The sequence below is a fragment of the Nannobrachium achirus genome, assembly GCF_963921795.1.
Source record: "Nannobrachium achirus genome assembly, chromosome: 13".
NCBI lineage: Eukaryota > Metazoa > Chordata > Actinopteri > Myctophiformes > Myctophidae > Nannobrachium > Nannobrachium achirus.
Window position 1 is genome coordinate 40,228,197 of NC_137833.1, and position 23,489 is coordinate 40,251,685.

Consider the following 23,489-nt stretch of genomic DNA (forward strand, 5'->3'; position numbering starts at 1 on the left):
ATGTGTGCAAATCTTTGAATATATGTTTTTTTTTTTTTTTTTTTTTTACTCAAATTATGCTTCTGGGGGGTCCCTGGAACTAAATATTTTGAGATGGGGTCCGTGGCCAAATACAATTCATTTTGGGGGTTCTTCACGTGAAAAAAGTTTGAGCATCACTGACATAGAAACACAGGTTTTTCAAAAAAACCTTAGAAGAATTTGAAATATTCAAAGACTTGCACACATTTTTAAGATTTTTCAAAAATAGCAGATCTACAAGCTCGCAGCGCGGCACTCTGTGCTGCGCTGTGAGCTTGTATATTGCTATTTTTCCATAGTTAAAGTAAAAAATTATGCGTAATAATGCGTTCCCAGTCTAAATGGGTTAAACCCCCTCCTCCCCCTATGAAGAACATTCATGGGGGTCCTGCAGTCAATCCTTGTACCCAGGGCCCAGAATTTGGTGCGACACCCCTGGCTGGACATCCATCTGTACTTCCACCACAGTGACTTGATGGACGACAACACTTGAGAGACTACTTCACATATTTCTCAAGGTACTGCTAGTTTTTTTCTATTCTGCCGGAATAGAAAACCAATAGTACTTTGGGTCCCTGAATGGCACCTGGGAGTTGAGAAAGGTAAAGCCTGAAATAAACCAGGCCGACTGCTGGCACTGACAACAGTGGAGATCAGTTCAGTATGGGACAGCAATGTCCTTAAAAAAAATCTCAGACTGAGCACCAATGGGTCGCCTCCTCATTTGCTTTATATTATCACCAGAAGAAATCGGGACATGAACTCAAACATTCAAGATTTTATTCTATTTATCGCAATAGGCCCTTTCTGAAATAGATTTATTCTTACTGTATCTATAATTGATCGGAGAGACCAGTCAATCTTCATTCAGAAATGTCATGATGATCTCTCTTTCTCTCATTTTCTTTTTTCGCCCCTGACCTCTTTTGTGAGGTCACAACTGTGGTCCTAGGGGTATGCAGAACACTGCTGGTTTTCTATTCCGCTGGGTGGAATCACCAGGTGTGCCTAGACTATTAAGGCCTTGATTATACAGCAAGAATGATAACCACCCATAATCTGGTCCAAAGGACCAGCATTTGAATCATTCAGTTTTTTTCTATTAATAAGACTCAGGAGAAGAGATGATGAGAGGACAGGAGAAGAGAAGAAGAGAGGACAGGTGAGGGGAAGAGAAAGGGAACACCCATGTTGACTCATGTGTAGACAACCTAACCTTGACCCAGTTTCCTTTTAACTCTTCAGCATCTGACAGAGAGCACAGTGTGCTTTTCAAACCTTCCTTATTAAAAGTGTACACAAATCACAAGAAGGGACCATTAAAACCCTCTTTGTACGTGTGAAAAGATTTGACTGGGGGACTTTCTTTTTTTATTAAGCTTGGCTATCAATTTATGCTGGCATGAGTGGCCAATGAATCTTGGGTGTCGTTCCCACTTGAAACAGCACTATTCTCCTGTGTGCCACAGTGGCTGAGCTCCAGCATTCCGCTTCATCTCAGCACGGTTCCCATGGTGATGAGCCGAGTTCCACTTGTTGGGGTCTGTTATGCAATCACAGACGAGCGTGGGCTCATCTTATTTCCATGCACTTCATGGGTATGTGTGTACTGCATCTCCTTGGAACACATTTATAGCAAACTGCATTGCTCGATTCTCTGTCCCTTATGGCTTACGTCCTCCTTGCACTATACACTTTAGCAAGCATCCGTGTGTACATATGCAAAGTGAAGGTGAACTAGGCTTATGCAGAAATAAATATTGAAGGGATATTTCACTTTTTAAAAAAAACTTTTGGTCATGTTATCGTCTAATCAGGCTTTTATGAATGAACACCCTGGACAGTTTTTAATTTGCTTGATTCAATATTTAGACTTTTAAGTTATAATGGGTGTGTATGGGGAGGAGCCCTGGGCCTGGGGGGCCTGATAACATTTACATCAAATATCTAAATACTGAATCAAGCAAATTAAAAACTGTCCAGGGTGTCATAAAAGCCTGATTAGACGATAAAATGACCAAAAGTTTTTTTGAAAGTGATATATCCCTTTAACATGGCAAAGGATGTGCTAATGCAAATTCATCGCTATTTACCTTACAGATTTAGCTTTACAAGAGAAGTCTAACAAGTAGGTGTTTAAACATGGAGGAAGATCCCCCCCCCCTCCCCAGACAGCAGCCAGTTTGGCTGCAGTTGAATGAAAATACACAACACATGGGCTCCTTTAATTAGTCTGGACAAGTTTGACCACAGCAACTAATGGTTTATGGCAGCTAATCTCTCTCTATCACACTCTCTATTATATATATATATATATATATATATATATATATATATATCGATAAATAGAGATAGATAGACAGAGAGAGAGAGAGATTGTGCTTGGGTGCTGCAACATAGACCACTCCAGCTGTGAAAGTAATGTCCATTGCATTGAGACACTGAAGTGTGTGAGAGACGGGGAGAGACTTACTGGACTCTGCAGTATCTGGGTCACTCGCTTCTTCTGCCCCATCATGTTGAAGTCCTGCCTCAGGTCGGGGGACATGTTCCTGGTGCGGAGGTAGTCGGGGTCGCTCTCGTCCATGCGGTCAAAGTAGCGCTCCTTGGAGTCATTGCTGGACAGGGACAGGGTCATGGACCCCGCCGTCTGTCTCACCTCCACCAGACTCATCGTTCAAGCAGCCCCCGGTCGCCACGTGACCTCTCACTGTTGTTATGGAACCTGTGAGGAGGATGCAGACACAAGGGGTCTCTGAGCTCAGTTTGTCATTATGTTGCCCAAGCAACATCTGTGACGATGAACACCCTCGCGTCGACAATGATGCACAATGATGAGTCACGTAATAACAGGGATGAAAACAATGGATAAGAGGATTTACGTAGGGGGAAAACGGGGTACTTAATGTGTGGGCATTTTGACCACTGAGCAACATAGTGTATTACTGTTGAATGACTTGATATGAATGATTAATAACATGTATTTCTCTCTCTCACACACACACACACACACACACACACACACACACACACACACACACACACACACAATGCAGCAACAGATTAGGAGTGAAAACACTATAGTATTCAGCTGGATACTAAAGTGGGGACTGAAACCAGCAGCAGTTAACCTCCAATGGCACCAATGGCAGACATGTAAGACATGTAAATTAACGCATGTAAAACAGCACAGCAGTTAGCGCCTTTGGCATTGAAACGTTACCTGGGGGTGGGGTAAAGCTGGATGGACACTAGGGCTGTTTCTGCCAACGTTTAGGCCTTAATCATTAGTTAGCCTATACATCAGTGGCACAAAATACAAATGGAACCAAATGGACGGTCCACTTTCCTTTCCTTTTGTACACTCTCAGTTAAATTAACATTGATTTTCAATAGAAATTAGGGTCCGTAGCCAATAATGCATGTCAAACTGGGGGTCCTTTGGTGGTAGAGAATCACTGCTAGAGCTGAAAAAATCTTCTTCTCTTATGGGGTCTCTGGCGTATCTTTTCTAATAAGTGTGTACTTGGGGGTCCTTGACATGAAAAAGTTTGAGAACCAGTGGCCTACACAAAGCTCTTTTTTTTGCTTTCATGACGCACACATTATATTAGATACCCTTGGCTTCTAGCCAAAGGTAGGTTACATGTAAAAAGTAGGGTTTTAGGTTCGTCTGTCCTGTGTGTATTCACTGTGAATAGCCCCTGACTACCAGTACAGTTTAACAATCACATACAGCTGTGTAAAGTTTCGACGTTATCTACTGAGGCGTGATGATGATTCGCCAAATAACTCACTGTACAACTTTTAAACTGTTGAGAACTAATGCAGAATTGCAGCTAGACCTGACCAAAAACAACACAACAGCAACACCGCCACCACAAAACAAACAATAGGCTGATACGTGGGAAATTATTTACCTCAACCAAACCGATCACTTCCAGAGTTATCACGTCCAGATGGGTTTTCTTTTGATGGGTTCCGGGGGTACAGTACAGTAAAACCTAGGCTACGATGACTACTTTAAACTCTCTTCGCGTACATTGTGAAATATTGCAGCGCGCAAACATGCTTGCGTATCCCCCCCAAAAAAGTAGGCAATCTAAAAAGCAGGCTTTTCCCAGTAGTATCCAAACAACAGCAGCACAGACGGAGCCTACTGCGTGTGAAAAATGTGTGTGTGAGTGAAACAGAGACAAGAGTGAAAAGAGCGGCCGCCGCATGGAGGAGAGAGTGTGGGTGTGTTTGTGTTGGAAAAGGAAAAGTGACCATGTGACTTCACTTATCCACCCACCACCACCAGGCCTCATGTCGAGTTTGGTCGGACCCAGGCAGGCAGGCAGGCAGGCACTGTTGAGACTGAAGTCATATTTAAAGATTTGGGAAGTAAAAGTCTCACAAAGTGGGGTCCGGGAACCCTCATTGAGAGGCAAAATTAGGTTTAATTTCACTATTATTTCCCAGAGAAAGTTAATGACTGTTTAGTATAGGCAGTCATACTTTCACTCTCACTGCTATTATCTCCCCCTACCTAGTAGATTTACGACTGTACTAAATCTAATCTAACAACAGTATTTTATTGGGGTCCCTCCCTGTCACATAATGCTTTCAAATAGCTTTCCATGATGCATGGCCTAATCTATGGGCCTAATATAATCTGGGGGTCCCTGTCATGAACATGTTTTCCAAAATGTGAAAAACTAAAGAATAAAATAGTTAGCCTATTTGGAAAATGTAATTAAACCCAAATGTCATTAAAGGGGAAGACCACCCATTTTCAATATTATTGAAATATGTCATTAATATATCTTAGAGGAGTTGTGTGGAAATAGAAAAAAAGTCCTCCCCCCCCCCCCCCCCCCCTTCTGTGTTGTGTAGAACTGGAGGATTGATTTTGGGGTTTGTATTGTAAAGTAAAACTTGATGACATCACACATTGTACTTTACAATACAAACCCCAAAATCAACCCTCCAGTTCTAGGCAACACAGAAGGGGGGGAACATTTTTTTTATTTCCACACAACTCCTCTAAGGTATATTAATGACATATTTCAATATTGAAAATGGGTGGTCTTCCCCTTTAAAATGTATGCTGACATGGCACACTGACTATCTTCAAGAGAATAAAAACATGACACTTCAAAAAGGATGCTGAGCCCTGGTCTGGAGTAATGTAAAGTAGGCCCACTCTTCTGGTTACCTTGAGGTGTAGGCAGGCTGTAATCCCATAAATTATAACACCATTTTTAGTTTTACTGGGTGGAGGTCAATGACATCGTAGCTGTTTTGCTAAAACTAAAGACGACACAGATGTCTCCTTGCAGAAACTAGATTCCAAGTTTTCTGCCTAAACCATCACCACTGACACCACAGCATCAACTTTAACTAAAGTCAGTTTAAAAGTTTACAAATTCAACTGAGTCTGACAGTGCCAATAAAAACACTTGGCTACTAATTTAATTTGTTAGAGCCTGCCTTAATTATACTGTTTGGCTTAGAAGAGCATTATTTCTGTCCATTCAGATAATGATGTTATTCAAGAGCAACAGACTAATGCAACATCACACTGGGTTATTTCAGAAACTCTTGCAAATTGTTTTTGTTTCAAGTGATTTGAATCGCCTCAGTCTCTGTAAACAGGAGATGAGACCAGGACTTTACAAAACACAAAGCTGCACAAATTTAAACAAACTTTCAGCCCGCCCTCAGAGATTTACTTTGTTAAAAGCCTTAAAGCCGGAGTGCCCAGTTGGTCCCCCACCTCCCACCCACCCCCCACTGTCTGTCTCTAGCAGCTTTTACTGATATTTAAATCACTTCCACACACTAAATGCACCAATGGAATCTCTAGCATTCACACCAACCCAACTCTTTGCCCTTTCAACATGCATGCATATGTCACACATACCCAAGCACACACGCACGCACGCACGCACGCAAGCACACACACCCACACACACTAGACGCGCACACATGCAAGCTCACACACACGCACAGTCGCACACACGCAAATGTCTAAATTTTGGGGGAGTGAGAGAGAGAGAGGGATTGGATCACTGACTGACATAACAATTCCAGGAAACGCAGTGGAGTCTGGGAGGCGGTTCAGATACGAGGACATATGGGGTTGATGTAATGAGAAGCAGAACGTTCTCCCTCCATAGCTGCGTGACCCTTCAACTCCCCACAGTTACCCTGCAACCCTGCTTGCCTACCCTGGCAGACTTCCCATTGAAACCACATACAAAATGTATGCGTCCAATTGCACTAAGGATATATCAATGCATGCACGCACACACAACACCCCCCCCCCCCCCCCCCCCCCCAAACACACACTGAACTTTTCAAGCCCTGCAGTCTATCTGGGAAACATTGACCAAATGTCAGGCATTAATAGTAGACGCCCCATTCATAAAGATCGTACTTGAGGTTATTGATATTCACGGAAAATGAACCTCTTTTGTCTTGTCACACCCCACCCTTACCACTGCCTTCACTGGAGATGTCTTACAAACGCACTGCTTACTGTATATCATATGTAAATAAATTAAAAATAAACATTCAAAGACAAATATGCAATAAAACAGAACATTTTCTCAAACTTTTATAAACTAAGAGGATACTAACAGCACTTTCAAAAGCTTCATTCACCCTCATAAGATGTTATACATAATTCTTCTGAACACTCCAAAGACCACAATTGGACTTTTCCAAGACAAAACCACTAAATATCATTGGAATGACTGCAGGACAAATGGTAGTTAAAATATAACAGAGCATCAACACATACCGAGATGTAAACACATTTACAAGTCATATAAATTCTGTATCGGCAAATTCAGCAACCCTTGTTAATTACCATGGAGTGTCATTATACTTTATGCACCAAGTGTATTTTATGAATAGCCCCGGGGGCAAAACCCCAATCAATTCCTTTGATGGTTTTGACCTTTTATTTAAGTCTCACATAAGTCAGTACGTCGTCTAATCACCGATTCGTGGTAACCTTGGACTATGAAGCTCCACAAGCAGTTCCAATCAAATAGCATTTCTTTTCAACCGAGACAGTCTTCGGTTGATTAGAATTTGGGTTCATTACATGCCATTACATTTCATGGTTGTTATTTTAAGGTCTGTTGCTCAGACAGATGGACTCATAACATGTCCTACAGCTGCTAAAACAGCGAAATGAGGGGGAACTGTGTATCGGTTCATATGACGCAACACTGCATTTTTAGCCAGGAAAGACAGGAAGAGAGGGAGGACAGACACAGAGGGGGAGAGACAGTGACAAAACAGAAAGGAGAGACTGTGTGCAGTGACAATTTGTGGTACCACCCAATATCCCATAACATGCTTTTCTGAGCACAGTGTGATGCACAGGGGTGTCGCACCAAATTCTGGGCCCTGGGTACAAGGATTCACTGCGGCCCCCCGCACAATTATTTTGCACTTTAACTATTGAAAAATAGCAGATATACAAGCTCACAGTGCTGAATCGAGTGCCTCGCTGCGAGCTTGTAGATCTGCTATTTTTGAGAAATCTTGAAAATGTGTGCAAGTCTTGTCAGTCTATGTCAGTGGTGCTCAAACCTTTTCATGTGAAGGACCCCCAAAATGATATGCATTTGGCCACGGACCCCCATCTCAAACTATTTAGTTCCGGGTACCCCCCAGCAGCTAAATTTGAGTTCGCTTAATAAGATTTGCACACATCTTCACGACTTTTCAAAAATAGCAGATCTACAAGCTTGCGGCGCGGCACTCAGTGCCACGCTGTGAGCTTGTATATCTGCCATCTTTAAATTTCTAAAGTATAAAATAATTCCAGGCCCCTCCACCTTGGGCCTTAGTAACTCAGTCCCACTCCCCCCCCCCCCCCCCCCATTGTGACGCCCTTGGTGATGCAGAACATGAGTCACGTTGTCTTTCTGACTGATTATGCTTCCTCGTCTGAGCACAAGGTGAAAGTTCATAATGGTCCATCACAGGACCAACCATGCAGTTTTCCCCAAAGTCGACTCATTTGTGGATTTCCTTAATGACCACTTAATGATTGAACGCACAACTTTCTTCCTGCCCCATAGCGAGGGTCTATGAAATATCGACATAACATTTTTGTTTCTGCCCCCTCCCAGATATCCATTTCTGGCAATTATCCTTTAGCCCTATAGTGATAGCAAGAACCATTTATCATCAACTCAATGACCCTTGACCCTAAACCCAGACTAAATGATGCCAACTGTTGAGAGACACTGCAATCATCTGTAGCCAAATGTTCATCTATTTTCACAGAAAATGTTCGGCTATTTGCGACGGATGCTCCCCTATTATGATATGCCAAGAATAGGGAAGATAGGGTTCATGTGGTTAAAAGTTAAATGTAGTACAATTTACTTTTAAATTTCATCATCTCACCATTATTTCTAGTCAGTACTGTGAAGTGCAAAAGTGCCTCAACAGCATCTTTGATGAGAATATAACCAGAGGCTGCCGCAACAGTGTTGGACAATGCCAACCTCAAGCCTCTCCACCTCACTTCACGTTGTCAGAATTGACATATCTTTTTTCACTCTGCTGCAATGCAAGCTTTCTTTACCCGAAGACATCAACTACTCCAATATGTTGTATGCTTCTGCTGGCTTTGAATGTCACCTCTTCCAGACATTTGGCATTAAGGTGGTGTAATCCTGATGGAATTAATTCCTTATTATACAGTACCGTATATGTGAGATTTATATCCTTTCTCATATCTGGGCATTTTGACATTTTAGAAGATTAATCTGACCGTCAAAGATGTAAGAATGGCTAATCTTTGAGACGGTTAAAATATATTAAACATCAAAATCTATAAGGCAAAGCCCCATCCATCACACTGTCAGATCTTTTACCACAACATTTGGTTTAGCTGCAAAACATGGGCATTGTTTCAGTATACTCAACCAGCCTATATCAATACATTCTGCTAAAAACGGTGCCTGAAACAATTTGGAACCTGAAACAATCAACATTGTTACACTTGGAACACTGCCTTCTCTATTATAGGATGTAATACCGCTGCAACACACGCACACACGCAGGCACGCACGCAGGCGCGCAGCGCGCGCGCGCGCGCACGCACGCACGCACGCACGCACACACACACACACACACACACACACACACACACACACACACACACACACACACACACACACACACACACACACACACACACACACACACACACACACACACACGGGTGTTTGGATCCAAACACAAGCACGCAAGCTTGCTTGAATGCACACACATATTTACACACCATTGGTGTTCACAAGCCTCAATGTTAATTTAACTCTTACGGGTCCATTTTTACACTTTCACTGAGTTAAATGGTAAATGGTAAATGGTGCATTTATATAGCGCTTTTAATCCAAAGCGCTTTACATAGATTGTGCATTACATTCACCCATTCACACACACATTCATACACCGGTGGCGGAGGAAGCCATGCAAGGCACCAACCTACTCACCGGAGGCAATTAGGGGTTCAGAGTCTTGCCCAAGGACCCTTCGACATTAACTCAGGGGGAGCCCGGATTCGAACTGGGAACCCTTCGGGATTTATACCCTTCGTGCTCTAATACCAGTTTCTCTACCCCTGAGCTATGCCGTTGAGTTAAATGAACATTGATTATTTTCCTGTGTAGTCTGGCAATAGAGGGACCAAGCATTGTTTATCTAAATGGAAGAGCTGGCTGCAGACTCCAGCTGTCTTTGGATGGCCTCCATGTTGGAATTCTGTCTTGGGTGCGGCCCACTTTAACTCTGGGCTGAGGTATAGGGGTCTGGCAGCTCATATCCTATTCAAATCTAGACCAAGGGGAATATCAAGCTGAGAAGTGTGAGAAGTTACGTACACTTTCTCATTCAAAACTTTTAGGCTGTAAAGGGAGCCAGAGACTCAAAGCAGGCTAATTGGATGTTGTGTTTACACTCAGAATTAAATGAACACTCTGTGTATGTAATGAAGCGCTATCTGACAGTCAGTAAGAAATCTTTATAGCACATTTCTGGTTGTTCCCCACTGACTACCTCAAAGAGAACCAGTATCTAAAGAGAAGCATCATAGCTTCTGAGTGACTGTGTCAGGAGATGGTTGGGGGCAAAAACAAACAGTTTATACTGTAACCATCTGAACCCTAGCATCCCTATTTTTGGGCGAACATTCAGAAAACATATCTAAAATCTAAAAGCTCACAAGCTTGTGATCTTGTAGATTGGCTATTTTCGGTGTAGAGGAAATTTCCAGCTCGCCCTTTATGCATGGGGGACCCCGGTCAACTAAGCATTTAGGCTTTAAGTCAGGGGTCTTCAACGTTTTCAGGCCAAGGACCCCTTAGTTGAGAGAGAGATGAAGCAGGGACCCCCACAATCTATTCATAGACTGATATAGTTTCATTGTTTGACAGCATGATCAACAGTGTATTTTGGATTCATGTTAATGTGTGTTTTCAGATATTTAACCACTTGAACTGTGAATACTTAATAAACTTGACCTTTCACTGTACTTGGTCTGCTCTTTTCCCCCTCCAAAGCTCTTTGCCGAAAATAGACGATCTACAAGCTCACACCGCTGCGAGGCGCTGTGAGCTTGTAGATCTGCTATTTTTGGCTCGTTTAAAGGTCTGTTTGGTTCTACTTGTACATTCACTGAGTTAAATGAACACAACAGGGTTGTAGGCCCTTGTAAATGAAAGTAGATGTTTATGGTCATCATGACTGACATACACAGAAATATATTAAAAGAGAAATGGTAAACACTAAAATCCACCTGTTCAGGACAGCCTTTCCCAGCTGAAGATTCTTTTATTTTTTCTTAATAAAGTTGGTTCCTTTTCTTTTATGTAAAGCAACTTCCATCCATCCATCCATCCATCCATCCATCCATCTTCCACCGCTTATCCGGAATCGGGTTGCAGGGGCAACTTATGGGTACTATATAAATCCAAGCTATTATTATTTATTACTATGCTGATATGAAATCAGTGTAGGGATGGTGATGACATGATAATACATAACAACAATGTAAAGTCATTAAATGGGTTCAGGTCATGTCCCATACCTTCTCAGTTTTAACTCCTTTTTCAATTTAACATTCCATAATGATTTTGAAAATTGTGGGTCAGTCAATACATAAAAATAAATAAATAAATATATACTGTATATGTATTTGCCTATAATGGCATGACCAAAACTGGGATGCCAGGGGTTAAAATGGTTAAGGGTGCCTATAACTTATGTCACAGGATATAAGGATTATGAAATCTTGTGCTGCCCCAAACCGCACATCTAAAGTCAACAAATGCTTGTTCTGTGTAACATTAATGTTTCCAGAGGGTGACGTTAATTGAGAGCAGCTGCTCGAGGGCTCCTGCAGCTGGAGCGGGCAACGCAGTCACAGACAGGCCAGTCAACTTATTAAGCTATACTGTAAATATCAGCAAAAACCTGACAACACTGTAAAAATCACACCCGTGTGAACTGAGCGGTGGTTGTGTGTGTGTGTGTGTGTGTGTGTGTGTGTGTGTGTGTGTGTGTGTGTGTGTGTGTGCGTGCGTGCGTGCGTGTGTGTGTGCATGTCTGTGTGTGAGAGAGAGAGAGAGAGAGAGAATATTGCAGTTGATGCTCAGACTAGACTCAAGAGCACCCTCTCTGGTCACTGAGTGGTAGTTCAGGCTACATACACACATACATACATACATACATACACGGATACACACACGGCCATGCTATGGAGCGGTCTACCACCGCTCAAAAATGGAGACACTCAACGCTCAAATCTGCATACGCAGCATGTTACTTGAACCTCAAAGAAAACAATACCATCCACTGCAGAGTTGTGTGTGTCAGCAACTGCAAGAATGTGTTACAGCACAATAATGCATACAAATCTTTTAGTTTCAAAAACAACAACACTCTGGTAGACCGTAAGGACAACTTGTTATCTGCCCTCACTGTATGCAAAACAATCTTCAAGTTTGAAAGTTTGACAGCCAGTACTTGGATTGCACAAACTACAGGATAACTTTGATCGTATATAGCACACAACGTCTAGAAGAACTGTATTATAGTGACGTATACTGTATATCAGTGGACACAGTACACAACCAAAAACTCAGTGAAACTCAAAAGTGTTAGTTGAATTTACCTCCTTAATGTGAGGACAATCTTCACTTTACAGGTCACTCTCCCACGGTTCTAGCTTTGTCAGCTGATTGTTTACATTATCCCATCAGATAGGGTCATCTGGCTCCACAGAAGAGAGGGAACTGCTGCTTTTTCCTTCTCTTCTCCCACACTGACTCCCTCAGCTCCTCTGCCTGTGTGACAGGGGCTGCCTATTCTCACAGCTTGCAGAAAACTTGTCAGCTATGGAGAACAGTCTCCCGCATGGTACTGGGCGGCTGGACTGCACACAAAGAATGGGAGGGGCACATGCACGCACATACACCCAAAGTCCCGTATCTTATGTGATATGATCCTCCACATTCCCCCCTATTTCACTTACCAGTGAACTTTCTACCTTAAGTGAGCAGATTTCTGTACTGATAAAAGTAAACGATGGCTTGTGGGTTGGCAAACACCACACAGTGATGAAAACCATTAAACCTACAATCCAGATTCCAGAACTTATTTTAACTAATACAATTGTATCAATCTGTATAGAGTATGTTAATACCACCTTAGTACCACCTATGCATGCAATGGTTGGGGGTGATCTCCCTACTCTATTCCATTGAGAAACCCTCAAGGTAAGACACATATTGGGCTACTGAAGCTCATAATGCAATATCTCCCCTGGATTCCTTATTTTCAGATTGGCAGAAGTTTGCTCTCGTATGTGGGAAACCTGGGTTCTAACATGGCATGACATGGAAGTTTATGGATTGCAGGTTTAAGAATACAAAATTCCTTTCCTTTTCCTTTTTTGACTGCGGCTCTGTGAGTGCAGTCCCATGCACGCTCTGAATTCTACTGTGCAGGAGAGAATGTTTTCTACTGTGCAGGAGAGAATTCTACTAGCACACAGAGAATGTTTCTCCCCCTTTCACCTCCTCCCACGCGCTCTCGTATGAGTAGGAGAGCACGGCTCGTCCTCTTCACCGCGTTGCCTGCATGCATCATCCAGGAATAAAGAGTCATGGTTGTTGACACTTGAAAGAACGATCAGGGTGATCAAGATAACGGCATGTGGTTGTTGCACACAGAAATGTAGCTCTGTTTGCTGTGTGCAGAAGTGAAGGCAATTATGACAAACTTGAAAGAAGGTGATGAGGAAGGGGTATAGGCCATTGCTGGAGGCCGTGTGGTACAATGCAAATACATGCAGGTTTGCCACTCCTGGCAATGATTTGCATGTCAGTCATTGGTGGGCTATGGGTTCGACTCAGCTGTATCACAGAAGTTAAGCGTATCATGTTATGCATTTTATATATTTGCCAGCTGATCGCTTTGTGTGAAAGCCTGTTGTTAGTAATTATGCCAAATTTTAGTAGCCTGGTAAATAGAATAGATCAGGGGTCTTCAACAGGGGGTCCGGGACCCCTAGGGGGTCCTCAGACTTACTACATGGGGTCCTCCAAATCTTTGTGTGATAGAAAGGGGGGAAAAATCCTTTTTAGCCAGATTCTTAACCAGATTCTGAGAACTTTAGCCAAAAATAGCAGATCTACAAGCTCACAACGCCTCGCGCTGAGCTTGTAGATCGGCTATTTTCGGCAAAGAGGTTTGGTGTAGAGGGGAGTATTGACAGTTCAAGTGGTTAAATATCTGAGAACACAAATTGACATGAATCCAAAATACACTGACGACTGTGTCGTCAAACACTGAAACTATATGGAATCTATGACAAGGTTGTGGGGATCCCTGCTTCATCTCTCTCTCAACTAAGGGGTCCTTGGCCTGAAAATGTTGAAGACCCCTGGAATAGATAGTAGTACAATGTGTGAGTGTAACTTGGGACAGGAAATCGAGCAGGAAACTTTCCAGTGGTGTTTTTATTTGTGTTGGCAGCAGCTGATGAGTTAAATTTAGGTCACTTACTTTCCCACCCACCATGCTGTTGTTGATGATCTTTTTTCTTTTTTAAAGGCTGATAAAACATTCATTTCCTGAGCTTATTCCAATAACCGAACCCCACCCTCAGGATACCCCCCTCGCCTCCCCCAAGTCAAAGAGCACACCCATGTGAGGTCAGATGTCTTACTCCATTGAAGTCCTGCTATTAAAATAAACATCCGATGGGTGAGCTGGTGAAATGTGACCATGCCTAGCCTGTTGTTATCAACAGCCATTTAGGCTCATTACGGCATAATATTATCACGGCAATATTATTATATTCACAGATGCCCAATGGAGATATTTATGACCAATTTTTGGTGTGTGTGTGTGTGTGTGTGTGTGTGTGTGTGTGTGTGTGTGTGTGTGTGTGTGTGTGTGTGTGTGTGTGTGTGTGAGAGAGAGAGAGAGAGAGAGAGAGAGAGAGAGAGAGAGAGAGAGAGAGAGAGAGAGAGAGAGAGAGTGTGTGTGTGTGTGTGTGTGTGTGTGTGTGTGTGTGTGCGTGTGTGTGTGTGTGTGTGTGTGTGTGTGTGTGTGTGTGTGTGTGTGTGTGTGTGTGTGTATTATTACACTACACTGCCATCTAGTGAAGATTACTGACAGCAAAGGCATACAGTATACCCCTGGTCAGTGTTGCTCTCTCTGTCTCTGTCTGTCTGTCTGTCTGTCTGTCTGTCTGTCTGTCTGTCTCTGTCTGTCTGTCTGTCTCTCTCTCTCTCTCTCTCTCTCTCTCTCTCTCTCTCTCTCTCTCTCTCTCTCTCTCTCTCTCCATCATCTATCCAGGGTGTGTAAGTAAAGGTTTACACTTGCACACAATAGGAGGCGTTAGCTTTGAGAACACAATATGTTATTGTTTGATGGGATATTTACAGTATGATGCAAATGGGTTTTTAACAAGCCAGTTACAGTATGTTAAACCACTTTCAACCTGGCATCCCTATTTTAGGCAAGTCATTATGGGCGAAAATTCTCTTATATTTTCAAAAACATCTAAACATAAAAGATACATAATCAAGATGAGTATGATCGTCAATCTTTGCTGTTTGTCGACAAAGTAGGCTTAATTGGTTAAAGGGATATTTCACTTTCAAAACAACTTTTGGTCATTTTATCGTCTAATCAGGCTTTTATGAACACCTTGAACAGTTTTTAATTTGCTTGATTCAATATTTAGATATTTGATGTAAATGTGATCAGGCTCTCCAGACCCAGGGCCTCTCCCCATACACACCCATTGTAACTTTATACTCCATTTTAACCATGATAGATTCATTAAAAACACCCATTATTTTTTCTGGTGACTCATATTAATTCTTTGGGAAAATGGTAAAAAATAAATACAATAAAAAACATTAAAAATAAATGAAAAAGTTTATAAAAAAAACACGGTCTGCTCACGTATTAGGAGGGTAGTATGAGTCACCAGAAAACAATAATGGGTGTTTTTAATTAATCTATCATGGTTAAAATGGAGTTTGAAGTTACAATGGGTGTGTGTGGGGAGAAGCCCTGCAGGAGTAGGGCCTGTTAACATTACATCAAATATCTAAATATTGAATCAAGTAAATTAAAAAAACTGTTCAGGTTGTTCATAAAAGCCTGATTAGACGATAAAATGACCAAAAGTTTTTTTGAAAGTGAAATATCCCTTTAAAGGGTTGGTGGGAGGGTGAGCCAAGATATCTGTCAAATGGAATGCCAATGCAGTCACATAACATGTACTGGTACATACAGGAGAATGTTTCTGCTGCGAATCCTCTAATGAGCAATGATATCAAACCTGAGGGAAGGATGGGTAAACTTGAGGGTAAGGACATTCAAGGGTATCTGTACGTTACAACTCTCTTATCTGGCATGGGGAGGATTCTCATCTGCAGCAGGAGGACTTTGGCAGGGGGAGTGGAAGAGGAACAGTGGTGATATAAAAAGCCAAGCTCGCACACTAAAATCCTCAGTGTCCATTTAACACCCGAAGAGTGTGCAAATGGACCCGTGCGGGGCCTCTTGGTTCCATTTGTTCGGTCTTTGGAGTGTTGACTGGATGTCTTACGTTGGAAGAGGGACAGAATGCTGTCAGACCTCATTGTGATGCGTTTGTGTGAAGAGAGTGCCTGAAGCACAAAGCTACTTGGTTGTAATGGGACCAAAATGTTACGTTTGTTGTGTTCTTAATTATATTTTGTTTTGTATTTTCCTCTGTTGATTTTCTTCTAATATCATAATGATAATTTGAGTTTCACACAGTTCTATTATGTCCCTTTCTCTGTGTAATTACATTTTATTCTGTGCTCAACAAGAACTACGCGTCAATAATTTTCTTTTACTAGACAGCTCTTGCATTAATATTCAATTGTAGCAGCCCGCAGGAGTGAATGCTGAAATGACCGAGGAAAAACTAATGGCTTGTTATAGAGGTGCATTATCTTTCTGCACTACCAGAACAAAGACAGAAATAGACGAACCTTTTATAAGCAATTAGGCCCCTGTCTTTTCCAGACAATACCAACGGGCTTGGACAGCCTCAGTCAGGACGACGAGGCACCACCTCCAGCACACCGACATAGCTCGACTTTGAACTGCGTAAAAGCTGTTTGTTTCATCATCATCACCGGCTACACCTCAGGAGCTCCCCTCAAAATACCCTCGATCAGCAGGAGTCCTTACCTCCCTAGTGCACACGCACACTCACACGCAGACAAACTGTATATACGGTACATACACATATATACATTAATACTGTATAATGTGTGTGTGTGTGTGTGTGTGTGTGTGTGTGTGTGTGTGTGTGTGTGTGTGCGCAAGGATGCACTCGAACGCATGCACACACACACACACACACACACACACACACATACGCACAAACACGCACGCACACACACGCACACACACACACACACACACACACACACACACACACACACACACACACACACACACACACACACACACACACACACACAGAGTCACTTACAGTATATTACCCCCACATACTGCACCACAGATTGTCAGAGCCAGCTAGTTTGAAGAGCTGCAATATGACCCGAGGTGTCTCCAGACCTTAATTACTCCATGAACAAAGGAATGGATAGCTGTTACGAGGCAGCATCTCACCAAATAATGTACCCCTGAAATCGCTCTCTAAGGCAAGTATTACTTCTGCCAAGAATCGTGTGGCGGGAGGGAAGAAGATGAGGCAAGCCTAATTAACATGAAATTCCTGTTCCCCCCTCTTTTCCTCAATACACTCTTGTCCTGTGGCGCCTTAGACCTGGCTAAAGCCCAGATGTATAGTTCAATTCCAATTGCAAGATAATTACGAGAAACTAGTTAAAAGATGTCGCTTTTGAGAATAGGAATGCTAATCAGGTAAATGTATTTCCCCCTGGGTTTTTCAGTATGAGGATCAACATAAAAAAAAAAGATATCAACCTTAGGTTCTAAATGGCATTCATATTAGGCAGCACTTATGTAATAATCACTAGGGGAAATGTCATCTATCAGTGAAAACATCAAAAGAATGGGTACATCCTTATTGAGGTTGAGGTGAGGTGCCTGGTGTGTGTTGATGTAAAACTTTCAGCCATCACCGGAGAGACCAGGGGTTCACTCCCTGGCAACGGTGCCTTGGTCGAGCTCTCCAATGAACACAGTTGGTGTTCATTGGGAAGCCCTGTACTCACAACGCCTGCTGGTTTGTCAGGGTTCATGACAGGGTTCGGTCGGGAGGGGATCTGGGGGGGATGGCATCAGGGGTGTCACACCAAATTCTGGGCCCTGGGTACAATGATTCACTGTGGGGCTCCTGTGCTTTAACAATTGAAAAATAGCAGATATACAAGCTCACAGCGCGGCACCGAGTGCCGCGCTGCGAGCTTGTAGATCTGCTATTTTTGAAAAATCATGAAAATCTTTGAATAATTCAAATCCTTCTAAGGTTTTTTTTGAAAAACCTATGTTTCGATGTCAGTGCAGCTCAAACCTTTTCATGTGAAGGACCCCCAAAATGGTATGTATTTGGCCACGGACCCCCATCTCCAAATATTGAGTTCCAGGGACCCCCCCAGAAGCAAAACTTGAGTTACAAATGTTCGCTTAAAAATACATATATTCAAAGATTTGCACACATTTTCCACGACTTTTCAAAAATAGCAGATATACAAGCTCGCAGCCGCGCTGTGAGCTTGTATATCTGCTATTTTTCAATAGCTAAAGTGTAAAATAATTAAGGCCCCTCCACCACCTTGGACCCTAGTAACTCAGTCCCACTTTCCTACCCCTTGTGACGCCCCTGGATGGCATGAACAACATCCGCAACCACCTGGTGAAACTCCTCACGCGGTCAGGTGAAAAGGAGTGTACAGGAGGAGCCACATGGTAGCCTCACCCTCCCTGGCCAACATTGAGGCCGGTTGCTTGAGGGCTAATTAAGAGGAATGTGTTTTCTCTGTTTCCTTAGAAACAGCATAGTTTGCCTCCCTTTCCGTTGACTTTAAAGGCCTTTAAATATTGATTTGATGCTTCCGTGCCTTGTCTAGGGAACTGACATAACCAGAAACAGCAGTCTTGTTGTGTTCTTCACATTTCTAATGATCCTAATTCGTTAATATTCCATATGCTTGGCCTCCCTCCCGCGATACAGACGCCCCAGAGCCGGAGGAGGCGTCTACCTTTCTATGTCTATGACCCACCATGGGCCTGCAAACTTTAGAAGTCAGTCATAACCAATCACAGCAGGGCTTAGAGGGGTTTGAGCCCCAGGGCCTGCTGCTGGCAGGGCCCTAGTTGATGGCTTAAAAAAATACTCTCTCCCTTTTTCCTGTCCATCTCCACTTTACACTATGAACCAGTAAGACGCCTAAGGGCGAAAAGCGACCTTGCGAGGTCGCGCAGGACAGAATTTGCACAGGATGGAATTCATTATTAATATATATCGGACCAGTTACCCATATATGGAGATCCTTGATACCCATATATGGAGATCCATGTGTATGGAGATATGGGCATGTTGGGCATATTGGATGGATCATATTGGTTGGTTCTACAAAAATGTTTTGTTTCATACAACTGTACATTGTGCAAGTACAGTAACAGCAGGGGAAGTATAGCTAACATAGGGAAACATCTGAGCTATCCGTGTGCAAAAGTTGGAGTCTGTAGAACCAACCGTGTGCTCTGAGACCCCAGACATGCTTACTCGGTTACTCGTCCTGAGAAATTCCTATGACGTCTGACATCATACATACACGCCTTTTTATGCCCATATATGGAGATCCCTGTCTGTAGATCCAACCGTGTGCTGTGAGACCCCAGACATGCGTCCGTGCATGTCAGTATCTGTCTCTCAGTCCTTGTCCCTTTTTATGGGCATATTGGTTCGATCGGTGAAAAATGCTGTTTTGTACAACTGTACATCAGGGATCTCCATACATGGGCATACAAGGGACAAGGACGGAATGTGATGTCACAATATGTCACGGATATCCAGGGTTTGATCTTTGATGAGGTGATGTCACAACGATGTGATGTCACAATGTCAACAATGTGACAACAGCTATAGACTATAGACACTGAGGCGTTATAGAAGGACGGAAGGACGTAAGGACAAGATGTGACAGTTTTTTGAGGGCCTAAATTGTCTCAAAAAGTTGCGCAACTTTGCACACACATCGCATGTGTCAAACATTTCGTATTGTATTGGTCTAAAAAAGGGGGGTGGCCTAATGGTTCCCCCTACAAAATGTCCACGTAGAAGCCCCACCTCACCTACAGGTATAGAAATGGAAGCGTCAAACTTCCATGTTTCAACACCAAACACGAAGTGAATAGATGATCTATATTCAAGGTCATGTTTTTCTCCGATGTAGGAATTGACTGTGGGTGACCTCATTGGACTTGGTTCAGAGTACTTGTCCTTCATTGGTGTTATGCACGCTATTACGCTAACTTTAATGCATCTATGAAAAGTCCAACTCATTTAATTGGCATTTATGAAAGACTTCACACATACATTTCGTGATGAATTAAAGGAGATTCAGTGCAACAAACGTGATTTATTTTGCATCCGGGTCCCCATCTGGAATCAATGGGGGTAAATTGACTATAATCAAATTTTTAGGAATGCGACAAATACAAAAAAATATTATTGAACTCAAGTCTCCAAGGTATGAGTAATCAATAGAAAAAAAGTAATTTGGGGAGTGAACTACTCCTTTAACGTTAAACTGCCTGTAGTTTCCTTTTGATGCTGTTATCAGAACATAACAGGGCAGGAATTTCAGGGAGGCCATGAAGGCCATGGCCGTCGTTGCCCCACAGTTTGGCCTTGTGCCCCTCAAAAAAATGACATGACCTGAGGCCACAGTGGCCTTGATGCCCGAGCTAACTGTACCACTTTCTCCTCTGTCTCTTTCTTGTCAATATGTAGACACCAGTGTCTCTTTCTTGTCAGCTATATCTTTATCCATGCCTTACCACTTATCGCTATAAACCTCTTTGCCTTTTTGTTTTACTATTTTGAAAAAAAAAAAAAACATTTTAAAATACTTCAAATAGCGATGCACATCGGCACCTTGTAAGCTTATAGATCAGCTATTTGAAATATTCAAAAATTGTTTTGAAAATACTTAAAAATGACAAAAAGGTTTAGGGATAAGGGGTAAGGCATGGATGAAACTAGAGCCCTCTGAATTTTTATGTCAATATCTTTAAACCAATGCCAGGGATCAGACCCGCTCAAGTGACTTCCTGACGCTCAAAGTTCCATTTGCTCAAACAGAGCTAGGCAAGGGAGAATTCTCTGTCAGCGCTCCATTTGATTGAAATGAGAAGTCCTTAAAAATCTTTAGGTCAATTCAAGACAATGGTTTCTAACACGTTTGTTTTAGATTGTAACTGCTTTAATTAATATCTGTTTTAGTCTATTGATTATTAATTTTTTCTTGTATTCTGCAGATTCCACATATGTTCATATGCACAATAGGCACTCTCATCAAAAGGCCTGCTGTCCATTGTTGTACTTGTATGCTGATGTATAAAATAGGTTTAAAGTTGTTAAACAGATTTTTATGCTAAGTAATTTAGCTTAATATCCTCTTAATACCCGTTCAAGGTCCCCTGGACTTTGAGCACCACTGTCCACTGGTGCCAGTACACCCAGAAACGCCACTGCAGAGAACCATACCAAAAAATAAAAACGTCTTCCAAGCCAATGAATGATGTGATTTTAACTTAACAGTTTACGAGCTGTGTTTCTCAAATGCCCTGAGCCAAATGAATAATGACCGGTGGATGATGTCAATGAGACAATTGTCTTTAGTGCTTTGAAAAGTTCAAAGCCATCACCTAGGAAAAAGTAGAAAGTGAAGAAGGTAAGAAAGCAGACAAAAGTTAGACTTTTAAAGCAATGTTTTAAAATGGTTAATAAATTGCTCCATCTACACCAGACATGACAGACTCAAACAAGGATCCATATAAGGAGCTCCACATCATCCATGACCATGACCATTCCGGGTTGACCATTATATGGAGTGAATGTGGAGTGCATGAAGTCACTCACTCTAAGTCTTGAGCAACCATGCAGATAAGGTGGTCAACCCTAGCTGGCGTGAATTCAAATGGACATCAACAGGCACTGATGTCACGTCAAATGTTAGCAGTGCTAACCGCTCCTACGTCTGGCTTTGTTAAAAGCAAGTTAGTCGAGTTTATTAAATAATCTGCATATAGGTGGCCGTTGCTGTATTTCACCCACTTTCAAGTGAAATCTCTTCTCTCTCAACTATGACCTCCTTCGCTGTCCATGGTGCTGAACAGGGCATAGGCTTACTGTATATATCAGAGTTGTTAAGTCACGAACTTGGAGTGTTAATGAATTAGCAGTTTTCATTAAAGAGTATACACACTCTCTTTGTGTTAACAATTTGAACATTTCTAAATCTTTTAGGTTTAGAATTGTCAACTGCAACAGCAAAAATCCAGCACTCATCAGTGCTATGGAAAACGTTTAAATAAATGCACTTACAGTGTGCATACAGTGATCCCTTTAGTCATGGAGTCATATATATATATATATATATATATATATTACAGTATGTTTGGGTAACTCAGGACGTTCATTGTAAGAGCGCTTGTTTTGTCGTTCACCACACACCAATCACCACCAGATGGCGACGACAGCCATTCACTAGTGAAGGCGTTGACGTCACTCGTTTGCGACTCTCTTTCTTTATTTACTAGCCTAGCTCGGCAGTGTTTAGCCATTAGCTTAGCCATTAGCCATTAGCTCCATTGTAGTCACTTGGACAGCGCGTTAATCGTGGGCTTGCCCAGGCCTTATGGCCTGGGCATAAATATAACGATTGCATTCACCACGGCTTCGTAACTCGCGTGGCGCTCCGCCGGCCGCGCGGCCCTGGCCCGCTCTTCGCGGCCACTCGCGCCTGCGGCGCTCGGGGGCGAAGAGCAGGACCAAGGTCCGCTGGCCTTCGCGCCGCTTGCAATGTCGTGGACAATCTAGCGGCTCCGCCTGGAGGACGTTGTTGTGGCGACCGCTTGTTCCGCCCCGTGCCGCACCACGAGTGCTCCGTTTCTCGACCGTACTGTTTCTCTAACAAACCGTGACATATATATATATATATATATATATATATATATATATTCACAGACATGTTTGTTGCATGATTCTAAAAGATCACTAAAGATGCACTGACATCTTAAGATGGACTGACTACACATTTAGCACTACATAGCTCAACTTTCAAGTGAGAGTACAGTTTTGTTTATAACTCTTTAACCTTTTGGCATGGGAGCAGAATAACCACACTCCCCCAGATGCAATTGGTAAAGAAACATCTCATACATACCGTATATGTATTCAAAGATCCCTATCTAATTATTTAAATTATGAATTTGTCACCACTGGTTTGCTTGCCTTTCAGAACCCCTTTTGCCTGATCTCTGCAAGTACCACTTTTACCTACAACATTTAACTTTAATTTCAAGAGAAAACCAGCTATCATATGATGCTATGAGCTATGAATGAAAAGTATAGCCCACTATTTGAAGAATACAGCATTTAAAATAAGTAATGATGCGTGAAAGAGCTGCAATTAGTGTCCCCTGACAGATTTATTTTAAACTGTGTGCATAGTTCACTAAGTTCAGTTTATTATGTTCAAAATGAAAGGCATAATCGCAAATAAGTATATTGATTGCTTCTCAATAACAGTTTTATCACTAAACATGGTATAATAAATGTTCCCATTTTCCACTCTCTCCAAAGTACCTCTCTACAGTTCAGGACCTCCATTTGAGAAACACTGGAATACACTTATACCGTACAAACTTTACTAATCTGACTCAGAGTGCCC

At 42.3% G+C, this 23,489-nt stretch overlaps 1 protein-coding gene across 1 annotated transcript in view; it reads right to left on the reverse strand.

Moving 5' to 3' along the window:
* Positions 1 to 12,368, reverse strand: part of LOC308296875 (gamma-adducin-like) — a 53,153-nt gene extending 40,785 nt beyond the window's left edge. The window contains exons 1-2 of the mRNA XM_080740225.1: positions 12,212 to 12,368; positions 2,495 to 2,746 (exon numbers count right to left, since the gene is read on the reverse strand). Of these exons, the coding sequence (XP_080596351.1) occupies positions 2,495 to 2,695 (201 nt within the window). The 5' untranslated portion in view covers positions 2,696 to 2,746; positions 12,212 to 12,368. The remainder of the gene's footprint in view (positions 1 to 2,494; positions 2,747 to 12,211) is intronic.
* Positions 12,369 to 23,489: the final 11,121 nt, after the last annotated feature.